At 36.4% G+C, this 17851-nt stretch overlaps 1 protein-coding gene across 8 annotated transcripts in view; it reads right to left on the bottom strand.

Moving 5' to 3' along the window:
• Positions 1-17851, bottom strand: part of DIAPH2 (diaphanous related formin 2) — a 234385-nt gene that overhangs the window by 110753 nt on the left and 105781 nt on the right. For all 8 annotated transcript variants that reach the window (XM_065690008.1, XM_065690010.1, XM_065690011.1 and 5 more), the window contains one exon: positions 12412-12535. In XM_065690008.1, coding sequence (XP_065546080.1) covers positions 12412-12535 — 124 coding nt within the window. The remainder of the gene's footprint in view (positions 1-12411; positions 12536-17851) is intronic.

Here is a 17851-nt window from a genome sequence, read left to right as displayed (position 1 = left end):
CCACTTTGCCTTTGATCATGCAGTTTTTCCGGACTTCATCTGGATTTAATTACAAGAGGTATGTTTGAGCTGTCAGTGGTACCCTGCTTCAACAAGCTTTGCTCAGTAGATCTGATGGTTACTTCATCTAGATAAAGGTTCTTAGTAAAACGTGGAGAAGAGAGAAGGGTCTCCTCATATTTCTAGGTTTCCTTTAATAAAGCCAAGTCAGAAATCCTCATTTTCTTGTTTGCAGACATCTCAAAGAGTTCAGATCATGCAATGTTTCAAGAGCCCAGATGTACAAAATCAAGGAGCAAAAGCAATGATTTTGTTACCAGATAAAAGAGCATGGAACATATTTATTCAAATTGAGATTTGTTTAGTGCAAACAACTGTTGTAATGAAATGCTTACAAATACAAGCACAAAATGAAAGTGAAAAATAACACTCATCTTTAGTCATTTTTGCACCTAAATAGTATTTTGAATATCAGCTGCATGCTTAAAACTAAAACATCATATATGATCTGGGTGAAATGGTGCACGCCCTTTCCCTCCTCTTTTCTCTCCACATATGGTTACATATTTTTGGCATCAATAACTTCCTTAGGCAATGATCTGCTTGGAACTCACCACCATATGCACACAAGCAGCCCTGCCTCAAATGACTGGGATTAAAGAAGAAGTCAGGAAAGCGAAGTCATCCCACAAAACCATTCTATGGTTCAATGAAATTTCTATCTCAGCCAACAAACAGTTCAGGATATTTCTTAGACAAATGTTCTAGTCAGACAGAAAAGCAGATCAGCAATGGAAGTTTCCTATACTCAAGCACACTGCTTTAAGAACATGAGAACACCTTCTCAGGGACATCCTTCCCCTTCAAAAAGTTGGGGGGAGTTAATTTCTCTTGCAGGAGCAGAGAAGAAGAGAGAGCAAAAGCAGTTCCATCAACACCAACAGCTGTGATAAAGCCATGTCTTATGCCAGTTTTCAGTATCTAATGCTGCAGCTCCAGGGATTTGGAGAGCGCACCCCCTTTAATTTCAGATTTTAAAGTAAGCATACACAGCAATTAGAAAATGGATCTCTAATGAACTGTCATTCCAGTAGCACACAGTTCTCTACAAAAAGATCTTGCGCTGATCTGGACAAATTGGTTTAAATATATATTTAAGGCTGAAAGCACAATTTCCCTCAGGCGATTACCCACAATCAAAAAACCTTTAGATTTCAATGCACTTAAATGGATTTTTGTTCATAACATTTTATTCTTCGGAATCTCCAAAACGCGCTTTTCCTCCTATCGAATTTTGATGTGTCTATGTAGATTATTATTAAAATAATTTCTCTCACTCCCTAGCCAACATATACCTTAAAAAGGCATTTCAGCAACCTTGTTAGACTTTTCGTCATCCTTGTATAGCATCTTCTCTCCATCTGACTCAGTACCAGTTTACAGCACAATCCTACATGAGCTCTTCCAGGTGTGGAACAGAACAGAGCTCCCTCATGTGGTACATCTACTTAATCTCAAGGATTAAACAAAAAACCCAGCACAAATCCATAGCTGAATGTCTGGATTTCCACAGATAACCCACTCAAATTTGTACTATGTCAGTTACCGAATCCAAGCTTTTCACTAAACACAAAAAAGAAAGATAAGGCATGTGAAGGTGTTAATTGCCACATAGCTCCTATCTGGTGCTTATCATCACACCTCCTCGTTTTTAACATTTTACAATTTCTTCTTTTATTCATACCAGAATAGAATTTACAGATTATTTGTATACTCCTGTTCACAGGATTCATAGGAGCGCCCAATATGAAACAAGTCCATATTACCTTATGTCTCTTCCTATCAGGACTTTCCTTAAAAAGAAATGAAGACCTGAAGGGAGAAATATACTGTCAGAAAGAAAGTTGATAACCTGCTTTGGATAACACCATTTTCATTTATAATGTTCCACGGTTCTTGTATTTTTAAATATTAACTTTATGAAAACTGTACCTTAGTCCAGACAAGTTAAAATTCAAAGGATCGTTTCCCAAAGGGATTTGTCATTTCTTTTACTGATATCAAATCGTGGTAAAAGAAATGAACATTATGCATTAAAACATGATACATTATGAGGCGATTTTCAAGTTCAATTCAAATAATGATTTCACCTATATAAACCTGTAGTTATCATCTGGAACACAGTGAGCGTTTTTAGTTTTAAGAAAGATTAATCAAAAATAAATGAAGAAAGAATATACGGTAATAAAGGAAGTGAAAAGCTCTTTAAAAAGCTATGTGTGCTGAATCTGGCAGAACGACATTTTGCAGGTGACTCAATTGTTTCTGCATATACCTGAATGAAGAAGCAAGAAGGAAAGAGTCCTTTAATAAGCCACACTAAGGTAACAACAAATGAGTGTCAACTGATCTGCATTTCCATCTGTGCTTGCTTCTTGATTTTTACCTTATCAAAAAGAGAAGGTAGTAAACAGCTCATCTATATTCCCATGCATGGTATCACACACTTTCTCAGAGTTATTCTCACACTGCTAGGTCCTGATTAGTCTCCCAGTTTATGCCCTTAAGGAAGCCCATAGTCTGTGAGATAGATGCTGTCTCAAAGCAAATCAGCAATTTTCATGTAACTGGTCAAGCACTGAAACCATGTTTTACTAACATCCCTCTGTTGGCTTATATTGTCTTATGTTCATAGAAAAATGGAGTATCTCATGATGATTAATGCAAGCCTGGGTAGGATTCCTTTTGCGATAATGAACATAAAGATATTCAAATACAGGAATACAAAAAGGGAAAACACTTAAATTAGGACAAAAATAAGCACCCAGAATCATGCCTAATTAGACTTAACCAGTTTAAAGTATTCCAACCTCTATTTTACTGACCAAAGCACATACTGGATCAAATGAAAAAATTACCACGAAATACCTGAACAGTATCTCTGTTATTTGATAGTACGTAATAAAAACAAACTAACAATTCTGTTGACGCATAGTGCACCACAGAGGAAAATAGCATTTCAGTATACCTTAAGGAAAACTTCATACTTTGTGTGATTAAATACATACACACATAAAACCATCCACATTTATTCCAGAAAGCCTTAGTATGCCTCACTGCAGCTGAGAAAGAAAGGTCGTACAATAAAGGACATGGCTTTAGATTTGCAAATACCAGTGTGTTCACTGTGGTACAAAATAAACCTGCTACTCAACATACAAGAATATAGGGGCTACAAGAAGCCCTCATAATTCCACAGTGGCTGTTAACATTTACAGATTTAATGTAGGAGACGGACTAACAGTCTCTTCCACTACTATTTCTCACATACCTCTTACTATCACATATACTCAGAAGAAATAAGCAGAGCATAAAAATGAAGGCTAAAACCATGCTCAAACCCTCTTCACTCCTCAACCCTCTTTTGTCGAAGAAACAGTTTAAGGAAAACACGTTCATGCTATAATATGTCCCAGTAGGTACACTAGACATGACCAAACAGGAATCTATAAAATGTTTTTTCTACAAGCTTAAACTCATCTTTAGTTGGAAATTCTCTCTTAATTCTACAAGGGCTGCAGCTTAGTAACCACAGATGCTCAAAGCACATCAGTAAATGAATGAAAATAAAATTTTATTTCAAACAACTAGTATAAAAACCTGTACAGGCATTTTGAGCTAAGGATCATGACAGCATCATGACAAATTGATTTCTTCCCAGTAATTTAGGAAGAAGATAATTTGGGAAAACAACTAGCAACACCACCATTTATTATATTAAATAACTGAAAAGCAGGTGGGTTTGGTTTGTTATGATCAGAAAAGGAGACTCATTCTATCAGGACAGTAAAACAACTTGCACTGTTTCAGCTGTACAGTTTTCTATGTTAACTTGCTACAACATTTGACAGCTTTCATCTGGTGCCCATTACAGTAAACACAATGGGATAATGTGTTGCAGGTCTAGAATATTTACATGCAATAGAAACATGCTTATGTTAATTCAATGATATCTGTTGACCTTCATGACAAATACCTAGTTACATCAAATGTGGCACCAGTCATGAAAATATTTCAAAGCCATTTTAGTGGAAGCTTAATTTATTTTATCTTTCAGGGTGAAAAATGAGCTAAGTGAAAGGATCAGTAAATGCCACAAGGCCACGCTGATGTTTCTCAGTGGGAATGAAATCGAGTATCAACAGCTGTATCATGACTGTCACTGATCAACAGGATCTCCAAAAGAAATGTTAATAAATGACTTACAAATTGTTTCTGTGTGATGCTGCTGTGCTACTCAGGATGAGAGCTTCAGAATGCGTTTCTGATACTGTGCCTTCTAATTGCAGTAGGTCTTGACCAAACTCCTGACCTACTGATTATCTAATTGTTAAGCTACAAAAAGACTGGTCTGCACAAGCAGATCAGTTGATATGCTGGAGAGACACACTCTCTAAAGAGTAAGTAAACAACTTCAGTAGATTTGAGCTCAACATCAAATAGCAGGCTCCCCCTCCCATGTCCCCCACAGCTTAATAATGCCAATTGAATATACGTAACTAAACATAGCACAAATTGCTTGTAATCTGATTTTGAACTTGGCAGGGTCAGTTCTTCTGTAGGATTTAAAATGCTGAGATGCTCTGAGCTTCAACAATCAGCAATGCAAAAATGGAAAAAGAAAACTTTATTCATTGATGCCCTGAATTTGCTCAAAAAGCCTCCAGTTTGGAAGCGCAGATTAAATGTGTGTACTAATTCTTCCTGTCTTCTATCACAGTGCTTTCAGAAGTGGGATTTTGTGCCTATGCTGATGAAATATGTCAGACCTTCAGAAATACTTCTAAGAATTACAAGCGCAATCAGCTTAATCAAGTGTGTCCTGGTTGCTTTAGCATACCCATTTCAATATGACAGGAGTGTTCAGAGACAAAAGGTTTTTAAATGTAACCGCTCATAAAATGATACACAGCTGATTTCCTTTTCATAACTGCATTTCAGTGGGGCTTTTTCTTGTATCTGGGGCAACATAGAATAATGCATATTTGGGGCATACACATTTGGTGGTGGTCGGACAGCCAAACAACTCACTGAAATCCCAAATCTGGTACTCAAGTCACAAATTTAGCTTTCTCAGAGGTACAAGACCTGAAGAACAGAGCACCCTGGATGCTAACTTTAATGTAAGCCAACCACATGATTTTTTCTTCTTTGCTCATTATGTCAACCTAATGAAAATTAGAGTAAAAAGCCTATAGAATGTGCAGAAAAAGGTAGAAGTTCTTAAAAGCATTTTAAGATCTCATTAATACTGACTTCAAATTGACCTGGGGAGGGGAGGTGGGAGGAAATAGTGTATTCCTAGTACTTAAACGTATATTCTACTTCAAAAAGTTCCTGATAACATGAACAAATTATATACTTGGGCATGAACTATGATAACAGAAATCCAGAGAACTTAACCATCAAACAGGAAAGAAAGTTGCTTTTAGGCAAAAACAGGCCTACACGTTAACCTATACAACTGCTATTCTAAAGAGACACAGGCAGAAAAAGAAGAGAAAGCACAAAAACCCCCACTCAAATATGAAATGAATTGTCAAATAAAAGACGTACAGCATGACAGAGCTTGTATTTACTGCTTAAAGCATTTTCCATTTAAAAAATACTGAGAATGGCTTATAAAGAAGGAAAACATGTTTGGAACTTTCAGGGTGTAGGTGGAAAGAAAAAGGTTGCTTCCTTTTGTCATGCTGACACTTTCTTGCCACTCTCTAAACCTCATCATTCTTCCCTTTATCTCAAACCCTTTTCATCTGTCCCTCCACTGGCTACTTTCCATCCTCCTCTTGCTATATGATCTTCCAAGCATTCTTGAGCTGATGGCATTCTCCGTTCCCTGTTATTTTATGCATCTGACTAGAACAGAACAATGAACTGAAAGTGATCAGAAAAGAAGTTCAATAGAATCATGGCTTCAAAATTCATTCCATTCACGTTCCTGTTACAGCAGTTCTCAGCCCGGATGGGCTTGTAAGATTCAGAAGTCAAATAAGAAATCAGCATAGAAAGAGCTATCGTATGGGGTTATTTTACATTTTATCTAACTTCGTATTTTTAGAGGAAAAGTGAAAGGAAAATTTCAACTGAAGAAAATCATTTATTGATCACTGCAGTTCTAATATACTGCACACAGTTGTACATTGAGAAGGTAAATGTAATGTCTCTCTTCACCAGGAAGGTAATGCCTTGAAAGGCCTCTCTTTTCTTGGGCTTGAAATTTGTACACCACAAGTAAGTAAAAAGATACTGAAACAACAGAAGATACAGTTTAAACCCCATAAACTAAAAATCCATCAGCAAATAAACAATTGCTTTCTGCCCTGCCCCTTCAGGAGGCATTGCAAAGTTGTCTTCTTCTTCCACTTAGTATTTTAATTTAGAAAAAATAGGGCTTTTCTTGTATTTTGCTAATAGAAAGTCAAATTAATCACACAAAGTTTGTATCTGAAGAAATAATTTAGCTCACACTTAAACGCAAACTACCAAAAGCACATATACTTCACTAATACCAAACAGAAGTCTCATTAAATGCTGCAGTACCAGCACTACTACCAGATGCTCATTAGAATTTGTTTATATATTAGGCAAGATCCTAAAGGTTCAACAAGTTCCTAATTGTTTCCTGGGTGCAAATAAAATTGACCATAGGATGGCCTCTTAAGAGTCAAGTAAGCTCGAAACAGTTGAGTGCAACTCTAAGTAGTCCATCTTTCCCCACTGGAAAAACAAAGACTTTAAAGTTCCATTATTTCAGCCTTTCCTCGTTTACAAACAGCATCAATTCAGGGTATTTTTCTCTAGATTAGCAAGGAAGACAGCTGATAGTTGAAAACAATTTTCAATTGCTTGATTAAGCATTTAATCAAGTATTAATTTTTTCTGACCTAAGACTTCGAGAGAACAGCTAACGTTTTCATCTCTTCAACTTGGTAAATCACTCCTCTTTCATTTCCTCTACATTCAAAGGTGCATTTAAATACAGTCATGCAAAAGATTGTTAGCTCAAATGTAGGGCTATACAAAGTTCTCAGAAACTTCCCCTCTTTGGGGTTATTTCAGAGAAGCCCCCAGTTATGAGCAATTCAGATATTAACGCACATTCTGATGCAGAAGTGAAGGCATTAGCGCGTATCAAATAGTCTGGAAAATAAAAACAGGCTAAAAATGACATCTCAGAACACTCGCAGTGAATTATTTTTCCATAACAAGCTAGGAGGAAATCCCAAGTGTTAACAGATGACAGGAGTGTTAATGCCATTAACATTCTTTCAGCACTCCACGTCAGTGTGTAAATGTTGTCCTGCTGCTCAGTCACTCTGAGGGAAAACGGTTCATAACGATTCCCAGATGCTGAGATTCTGATTCAGAGGATATTTGTTTCTTCCCTAGCAGCCTGCTCTAAGAGATTCTGTGGTGCAGTGGCTCAGACAGAATTATCAGTCGATGTTTAGTCCACATGCAGTATCTAACATTCCCAGTGCATAGAAGTCCCACGCACACTTCTCCTCAGATCCTTTCTTCAGAATTGAAGTAGATCAAATAAAGAACTAAAACCCCCCTCCTATTTAGTTGTGAAACAATAGTTATTATTAGATAGAACTATGAGCAAAACATCTATCCAGTGAGAATATAGCCTTTCAGGAAGGCAGCTTTTTTAGTTCATAAAAAGGATTTGGTTATGAATGGTGTTCCTTTCTGAAAATTCAAATTAGTTCACAAATGGCTGTTTCCTATTTAATAATAAGATGAATACACTGCTTTGAAAGTCCTTTCTCTGCCGTAATTTTTATTCTTTCATTCATACTTGCCTTAATTTTGCAATTCTTTAAAAATAAGCTTTTAATTCTTCACATGGATGCAATCAGTTAGAAAAGCACATTTATTGAGTTTGCACCAATAAAGGGCTGGCACCATTTATTGCTCGGGTAAGGAAAAGACTAACATGACTGGGCACGTTCATATCTCTTACTAGAGTAAATCACACAGCTAAAATACAGAAAAGCTATATAAAATCTTCATTTAAGGATATACTAGCAGCCTTAAGAGACATTATATAGATTCATGTAACATTGGTCACAAATTACATAATGGTCCAAAAGCAACACAGCAGAATGTCCTTCCCTCCAACTAGCAGGATAACAAAAAGCATAAACCCAATGCCCTGTGACCAAAGAGCCCTAAGGCTGCCTGACTCTCCTCCTTAGCCCTTCTCCTCAGGAACAAGCTCAAAGCTCCTGCCCGTTTTCTAGAGGAATAAACCTCTGTCACTGAGGGGGGTGTGCACACGTTGGGATGGATGAAGAGCTGGTATTTATCATTTATTTATCTATAGCTCTAAATCAAGATCAATCAATAAATTAACTCTGCACAGCTTGCCCTCTGAAACAGCTTCTCATTCTGATGTCCCTAATCTTTCATAATAACATTTAAAGTTAAACCCCATTAATCTGAGTATCTTCCTCAATCCCCAGCTAGACGCTCATGTTTTAACATCACTGAAAAGAAAGCATCCTATACCCCTACGGCAAGTACGAGTTTTCCACTTTAAAGAAATCTTCCATTAGAGGCACAAACACTGAAATAAAACAAGGAGCGAAAGCTACATTTGTCATAGTCTGTAATTACTTTTCTAAACTGTTGAACCAGACTCCCCAGTGCTGCATGAAGCTGGGCTAATTATAAAAGGAACCTCTCACATTGAAAGTTAAATTATTTACAATTTGATCTTCTAGTAACTACAACTGGAGCCATGGAGCAGCTGATGAAAAAAGTTGTCTCAAGAATCGCGCATCAGTTACTTAATACAGCATGAGATTCACAGAAAGAATATTTTAACCTCTCTTTTTCTTTTTCTTTGTTGTTTTTCTTTTTTTCTTTTCCTGTTTAACCACAGTGTATTCTCCTTTCTGTTGCAGCATAGCTGTAACCTTCATTTTGAACTGAACTATTTCTGGTGGCCAACCCTACAGTTCAGCTTCATGATCCCAATGACGCCAGAGCGCTGCAAGCACTCCTTAAAACTTATGCAATTACTTAGGCAATAACAATCGCAATTAAAGCCTGACAGCAAAACAGCAACTATAAAAATAATTCCAGAATCCTATGGAAGTATTTCCGTAACTCAGAAAGTCCACAGCATTCATTACAAGGAACATAAGATTCAAGATCAGGTACAGTTTCCCAGCAAACAGTGATCATGGAAGTTTGAACTGTGTTACTAATTGAACACAAAGCTCCTCTACGATAATGGTGGCAGGGACAGATTTCTGTACAAAAAAAGAGATAAATACTACATTTTTTTACTCCTCATGCTATGAAGCTACAAAATAACTGAAATAATCTGCATTTCAGTTTTAAATCTATTTAGTTGAAGTTTAAGTCTATTTAAGTCTATATTTCAGTATTTAAGTCTAATTATTTGAAATCAATATTTTAAATGCATATAACCCCCCCTCCCCCATAAATAAAGATTGGGACCAAAAAGTCCTTAAGTAAAGAAGTGAATCCCTTTTGTTACTGCAGATAATCCAAGTAATCTGACCCCAGTATAAATATTCTCACATGGCGGAAAAGAGCTCTACTAAGAAACAGGTTCAAAAAACTTGAGCAGTTCTTGAAGTGTCGTAGTGGCTAGCAACTGAAACACAAGGAGCCAAACCAGCATCCTCATGTATATTTGAAAGGAAAATCACTGGTACAATCCGTTAGATATGCAGAACTTATACTGATCGAATTTTGAAAGTCAAGACTGTATACTAACATAAAATAGATGCTTCTAGTTAAAAAGAAGCTATAAAGTTGATGGTGGCATTACTTGTTGAGATGATTCTATTTTATTCTCTAAATCAAATCAGATGGTCATACTATACCTTAATAATCAACCTATAGCTACATCACCTGAATTTCTTCTATTATATTCATTGAACTTTATGATCAGAAATAGAAAAAGCACCCTTAAGCAGGAAGACATACTGACTGCATTCCAGAACCAATTCACATGAGTATCTGCAGAGCTCTAAAGGAAATGATGTAAAACGGAATGTGCTCGTGTTATCGAATGCTTTCATTTAGTTGCCCATGGTTTCATTTTGAATATAAACTCTTCAGACAACATGAACCCATTTTCCTCAGTTTGTAACTAATAAAAATGTTTTCAAATACCCTTTTGATATGTATCAAGTTAGATGGCTGCAGTCAAAACTACATGAATTGAATTCTGACAGCTTTAATTCAAAGTTTTTTGATCAATGTGGCATATTTACCTAAGGATATTACTTTTGCAATCTCCTGCAGTTTTTAAAGCAGATTGTGGAATAGTAACACACTACTCTTCCTGTCTTTGTGCTTAATTCCTAAAGTAGTTTTTAGTTATTTTTAAGCATTCAGGAGTTTCATCAGTAATATGCATAAAGATGAAAAATTGTATGCACAATTAAATAAGAAAAACTGATTAAGTGATATCACAAATTGTCCTGCTTAGGAATATTGAAAGGAAAAATCCCTAGATCCAAATGGAAGGACTTACTTCTATTCATCTTTTTGTGTCTCACAATAACAGGAACATATCTACTAAAATAGTTTAAAAAAACACCAAAACAAATAACTTCTTTCATAGTATTTGCATCTATACTGTGAATACCAATTCATTTGATTATTAAGAATTAATATCATGAATTACATTGTCATTGTAATTCATGTCCTACCTTAGGACAACACCAAGCCATGTCTTTTTAATATTCCTGAAGAAAGTCTCACCCACAGTTAGTGGTAAACAGCTTTGTTAATTAGCAGGAAAGGGAAAAAGAAATTAAACCTTTAATTATGGTAGAATTCCTGCATCCTAAATCTCTGTACTGAGAGATGATTTATGTTCAGGCACATCTCAAATTTTCTGAAACACTCAAGGAGTTAGAGAGATGTTCAGCTCGAAAATCTTTAGGTTCTAATCTCAGTATGTGCTATCAATTCTTCAAGAAGCTGATGGAAACAGCAAGTAATACATACTGAAGTCTAATACACGAGAGTAGAAAACAAACTACTCAATGATAAGCAGAAACAAATTTCATCACTTGATATGACTGGTGATGACTTTCTAAAAACAAACAGCACCATTTATCAGGTCATCTATTAATCATGGAAACATATATCCTTCAGCATAATCAGTTCATTTCTTAGAGCCTTATCTATTGTCAAGCCACCAAATTCACTCATATGATAAAAGTTGGCAGACATCTAGGGTTCAGGATGCCTACTTTAATTACCAGGAATTGGCAATCTGGTTGGCACATCAATGTAGGTGCACTGAAACAAGGCTGCCCAGGAGACCTTGAGCAGTTAATTGTCAAAAATTCCATAGGATCTTCTTATTTTTGCCAATATAAAACCAGTTAAAACTAAAAACACAGTTATTTTTTCACTTTTGCACTGTCAGACAATCCTTCTTCTCCAAGAAACTCAGGTGATAAAGACTGCAACACAGAAGGTAAACGTTACCTACTCTTTTTCCTCATCATATCACTTGAGCCATCCCGATCATTTTTAGAAGCACAGTAAATACATAGCAAAACAACAAATGGCAAAGCACTTACTCAACACAAGTGAAAAATAATGTATATAACCTCTAAAACAGAGCTGTCAAGCTCTACAAGAAATCATGGCTGCAAAAGCATTTCAAGATGTTGGTTTCATTTACGAGCAAAAGTGGGACTTGGTTGACAGTATTCAGCCTACACACATGATGACAAGGCAAAGGACAATTAAAAGGCAGTACTAAAGGATTTTCTGATGTGAATGTATGTCACAGGAATAATAAGCTTTTTTTTAATAGCAGAACTGATAAATGTGATTATTAGCAAGTTTCTTAACCTTGAAATTAAGGTGAAAGAGAACATGTAAGTAACAAGAGACGATTTTCCACTTAGTCACGAATTGTCTTCCTTCAGATACTTTTCCACAGTCTTGTCAAAAACTTAAAATAAATCCATATAGAGAAGATATTCAATATCTTCTGGTGAATTTCTGTCACTGAAATCATTGAGATGGTTAATCCCACTAGAACTTACTTTCCAAATAGACACTAGTTAGGAGAACCCTTATATTACATCTACCTACTAAAAGTGATGAGCGGTTATAAATTGCTCTGGACAAAAATCCCCTCTTCGTTTTTCTTTGATAAACCCACAAATCCAAGACATATGACTGACATTCAACATGTTCTGTTACGCCCTTCTCAGCACTAGAATAAAAGCTTGGATGCAAAGACCTAAAACTTATTTTCAAGTGCTGTAAATACTTATCCAGGCAATCAAAACGTTCAGCTCACCAACGAAGACATGCAAAAAGGATATGCTCATCTTCTCTACAAACTTATCATTTTCATCTTGCGTTTTAGGGAAATTCTTGATGTCATTTTCTAGGCGCTGGATCTGATGGTTCATTGAATCAAGGTTGCTCTTCAGAGTCTGGGCTGAAACTAAGGAAAAAATGACAATGAGGAAAAAGCTTCCACATTCCAGAAAGGTTGCTATCATAAAGGGAAAAAACAATGTCAGCATATATAGGAGAACGATTCCACTAAGTAGACTCACATTTTTCTGAATTACTGCTCATAAAAATCCCACTCTTAAAAACTGAGTGAAAATCTCTCATGTAATATACCAAATCATCATATTTTATGTTGAAATGTCATCACTTAAATATAGCATTAGTTCAAATTATTCCAGTTCTATTTAAATTTATTGGTAAAAACTCTAATATTTCATTCTTCTAAATCTAATACAAAGATTAAAAAGTAACTGAGCTTCAAAGAGATTTTACCTTATTAATGCATGTACTTGGTTAAATGAATGATCTTATTAACTCATGCACTCTGTTACAGAAATTATTTAAGGAAGAGACACGGAGAAAAGATCAAATAGTTTTCTTCTATTGAATTGGACTGATTTCTAGAAACCAACAGCTGTGAAACCCTCTGTTCACCTTAAAGGTAGGTCTGAATAATAAAAGCTACTGATAAGCAAAAAAGAAAGAAAGGGCTCACAGCATCAAGAAACCCCTAAGAGACTCTGCTTACTCTGTCATGCTATTCCATGTACACCTACGTTTCTGTAATTTGTAGTAAGCAACCTCTAATTGATACATCATGAGAGAAATCTCCACTGGAAATCATGGCAAGACAGTTTTGAAGGGGAAGCAATATCATACCACAATGCAATTCTAGACCTTGATGAAAAGTGACAGTCTCCACAGAGAAGACCTGAGCACGCTGTAATATTAAAACAACCTGAACCTGTAATATTGACTTTCATGACATGATCCATACAGTCCACTTACTCTCAATCACAAAGAGCAGCTTGACAACCACTTCCTCTCAATCTAAAGATTCATTTTAGAGCCAAATCCCAGCTTCTGCTCCTTGTATCCTCTTACGCAGGTTACAAGTATGAGCTTCTAAGACCAAGCAAACAATCTCAACATCACCTTTCCCCCAAAGAGCTCAGTAACATTTGCATCATTTCATGTCCCTCTTCTAACTGAGTACACAATATTTTAAGTATATTTTGTTTCAGAGCTGACTTATACCCTACAATTACTTAATCTTTAGTGGCAGTACATATAACCCTGGTCAATTCTTAAAAAGACAGGGCTACAAACAACTTCTGACGCATGGAGCCGGAGGGGAGAACATCCAGCCCATTATCTACCTTTCAGTAACACTAACTGCAGGCAGCTGCTCTACAAAAACTAATGCTGGAGCTGTACATCCCAGCCAAACCAAGGATTCCTTGTGTACTCAGGATAAGCACACGACTTCTTTTTAATGGGGCTTCCACTTTTTATTATCTTCCAATGGTGATTGGAAAGTTGCAGATTATGTTCAAAGGAATCGTTTATTTTCTTACTGTCTTGTACTTTAAAAACCTGCGCTGGGACTATGTGAGATTAAACAGTAGCAGGCATTTGATTCAAGATGGTTTGAAAAGGAATTAAAAAGGAAATATGAAATAAGAATCCTATAAAGAAGGAAGCTGTTCCCAGAGCAAAATCAATCCTGTATTTTTGGTAAGTAATGGTTCATATCAGCCATAACAATGATGTAACTTGTCACAAGCACATTCAAATACCTAAGGCACCAATACAGCTCTCTATTACAGACATAATCTTGATTTTATTTTCAATTTCATCTTTTCTATTGGGTACCAACTACTAACTAATCATATAATCTTAAAATTATAATGAAACAGCTTTTTAAGCTTAACTCAACAGGGGTGGAGGAGGAATAAATCTACACAGAGCACAATATCCTTGTAGCTGTTAACGTAACATTCAAGAGTTAACTTGAAATCAACCAGTAAAGCAGTTTAAATAATAAACATTGTTGAAGCTTCTAGGTTATGGCTGCATTAGTTCAATCATTCGATATTATTGTCAGAAATGGAGCACACATTTTTGCTTCAACGGGAAAACTTGAATTACTGAAATATTTTCATAGGCTATTATGTGGCTGGAAAGGGAGACAAACAGCACTGAAGTAAAATCCGAGAACTGAAAAATAAATTAGTAGAAAGCAAATGGTAATTTTCGTGCTAAAAAGAACAGGAGCTTCTATGGCATTTCTCAAGTAAATAGGCAACACAAGAGATAAAGTTTAACTGTTTTCAGCAATTTTGAAATATTGAAATGCATGACCACTTAGCAAGAGCAGTTTATTTCTGTTTGAAATGTAAAGCGCAAAGGAATTCAGCAGCAATGACAATGGAGAATTTTTAGTCTCTGTCATTAATACGGAACAAAAGTATTTTCAGTAACTTTATTTTATAAAACTAAGTTTTAAAACAGTTTAGGCAAGGTGCCCCTGACTTTGACAGTACAAAGGAACTCCATCTAAGCAAGAAGGATGCATTAAAAAACTCTTCTTCCCATAACTAACTTCTATATTCCCACTGAATTACCAAAAAACCACTGTGGAATAGGCATTTTCATTCACTTTATCTTCGTTTTGCCTAGCCCAGACAAATCCACAAGTTCTGTTCAAACAATTTAGGAAGTTATTGTTCTGCAAGACAAACTTAAGAAGACTACGTAATAATACACACACACACACACACTATAATATCTGCCTTCCCTCCCATGAACTGTTTTATTAGAGATTTAGTACTTCAGTACTAAATGAAGGAGGCACTGTGGATACTTTTTAGTCTTTCAGGGAAAATGATGCATATTTATTAAAAGTCTGGAAAGATTTCAATTTAGGAATGCATAAAATCTACTTGCCACAAAATGCCATTTCTCTGAAACTATTCCATAAACACACGTACTGAACACTATACTCCTCACAGCTCATAACCACAATGCAAAGGCTTGTCCACCTTCAATTTGCCCATCATTCCACATAAAAACTAGACATCCTGGTAGAACTATCCTGAAAATCTACATGAAAGGTAGCATTTGGTCTTCAGTGGCACGCAAGCACTCTCAAGGCTATTACTGGGAAAGCCTCTCTGTAGCAGCAATGACAATTTAATGTTGCAACAGGAGAGCACAACCAAATAAATCCAGTGCACAAGTATGTCATTTCAAGATAGCAGCAACAAGACAAATACTTAAAACTAGTAAGATGATGGGGGGGAGGGAACCCAGGCCAGAACAGTTTTGGTTGAAGGAGACCTTAAAGCTCATCCACTTCTAAAACCCTGCCACAGGTAGGGACACCTTCCACTAGAGCAGGTTGCTCCAAGACCCATCCAACCTGGCCCTGACCACTTCCAAAGATGGGGCAGCCACAGCTTCTCTGGGCAACCTATCACCTTTCTATAATATTTTTCTTAATTTTACTATTTTCCCTATATTAATTCCTCCTTTTTAAAAACAAATAAATCCCATCCACTTAGTTTGGAGAAAGCAGTTGCACAGACTGCATGCTACGGAAGGCTTAGTGAACGTCTGGTAGACCACTTTAGTCCTAGCAAAATGCTACAAGCAGTTAATCTCATGTTAATGTCAAATGCTAGCTAGTCCCCACAGTCAAGCTAAGCATTTCATATGTACAGTAATACAGTGACAGTACCACAGGACAGCCTAATCCTTTCTAAAGTAAGACTGTGTCAGACTGAGTCCTCCCCTATAATGAGGCAAAATGATACATTTTGATTAGGTGCAGTGTCTCTTGCATAACAAATTTAAAGAGTCTCTGATCACAAAGCAGAACACAGATGTCCATAGCCACACTTAGTAAAAACCCTAGTGAGAGCCAGTGATATGAATTAGTTCAGCAAGCAAAAGCAAGTCTATGTGAAGCAAACAAACTAGTGGATTTGTAAGTCTAGACAGTATTTGTACCATAACTATGTTCCGAGCATAGTAATGATTATTTATTTCTTATTGCCTGAGGGCAGGTGGAAGTAAGTCTTCGACAAAAGTATGAAAAACAGCTTGAGGGGAAATGGGTGAGCAAGTACCTAATCTGCAGGAATTAGTCATTGATTACTCAATTCATACCACTAAGTTTATATTTATTAAGAGAATAAATGTTCTGTGGATTTAGGTGAATAGTGCTGCTGCAGCCCGCTTGAGGATTCTGTGTATCTCAGAGTATGCCTCTATATTATGTGTGGGTATATATATGGACATACACTGTCATAAATAGATCTCACACGTATACATATGTATGAATACATTTATATATGGGTTTTTTTTGCATGATACAGGTGTATCTTATGTATAACCCACAGGTATGTGTATATATATGCACATACATTTACATGCATACACACATATATGTGATACATAGCATAATATACCCGTGTCACACAAAACAACCTGTACTTGAGGCTTCATGGTTGAACAGCTTCAGACTTGAAAGCAGCACAGATCCCTTAACATGCTATTTCTCAAGTAATTAACATGGCACTGTTTGTTCTAGAAATCTTTCCTAACACAGCTATTCTGTGTCCCGGACGCACGCTACGATCAATCACTTTGTCATATTTTGATACACAGATAAATCACTGTGCTAATAAAGGTACACCCAGTATTGGAAGAAAGCTTCTGAAGAGCATGGTACACATGGCTTTGACCATCATTCCTCCTGAATATCAGAGAGGGAAAAGGCAAGGGAGTGACCATGTGCAGTATTTCCTTTATCAGAAACAGGTCTTCACTAACTGTGAAGTGTGATAGACCTAGAACAAACTTCAACAATACTGAAATACTTTTTCCAGTAAGACACTGAACTCTGTCATTAGAAATTCTAAGGAAGATATGAGATCAACAGCCCAGACAGGTGGGATCAAACTCTTAGGATTACATCCACCCACAGATACTACTGATAACAAGCAAATACACCCATTTCTAGATACACATCCTGTGTTTTTAACAGAACTTAGGCAGAAATGAAGGATTATAGATAAGTACATTCTTAGGCCAACAGTGTCTAAATTTCAAAGCAAAACTCCAACTACGGTGAAAGAATTGGTATTAAGTCCATAACCTCTATTAAGTTCATAACCTCTAAAGATATGTTGGAAATGCTTAGAGGTGGAGGTTCAAATGCCTTGGGACCAAAGGTTAAAAAACAGAGTATTTAATCAGCTAGGGCACATCACCACCCTCTTGTTTCAAAAACGGGTAAGCTTTCTGCCACAAACTATTCATGCTCAACAATCGAAACACAATTTGCATGTCTAGATTTCACTCACCAGCAGAGTCTCTGCATTTTAGCTGCCTTATCACATACATCATAAGTGTAAAGGAAGGTAATGACCCAGCTATTCTTGAGCATTTCAAACAT

Source organism: Lathamus discolor, chromosome 9, assembly GCF_037157495.1.
Source record: "Lathamus discolor isolate bLatDis1 chromosome 9, bLatDis1.hap1, whole genome shotgun sequence".
NCBI classification, from domain to species: Eukaryota; Metazoa; Chordata; class Aves; order Psittaciformes; family Psittacidae; genus Lathamus; species Lathamus discolor.
The sequence above is the reverse complement of the archived record's forward strand: the minus strand, read 5'-3'. Positions and strand labels throughout refer to the sequence as shown.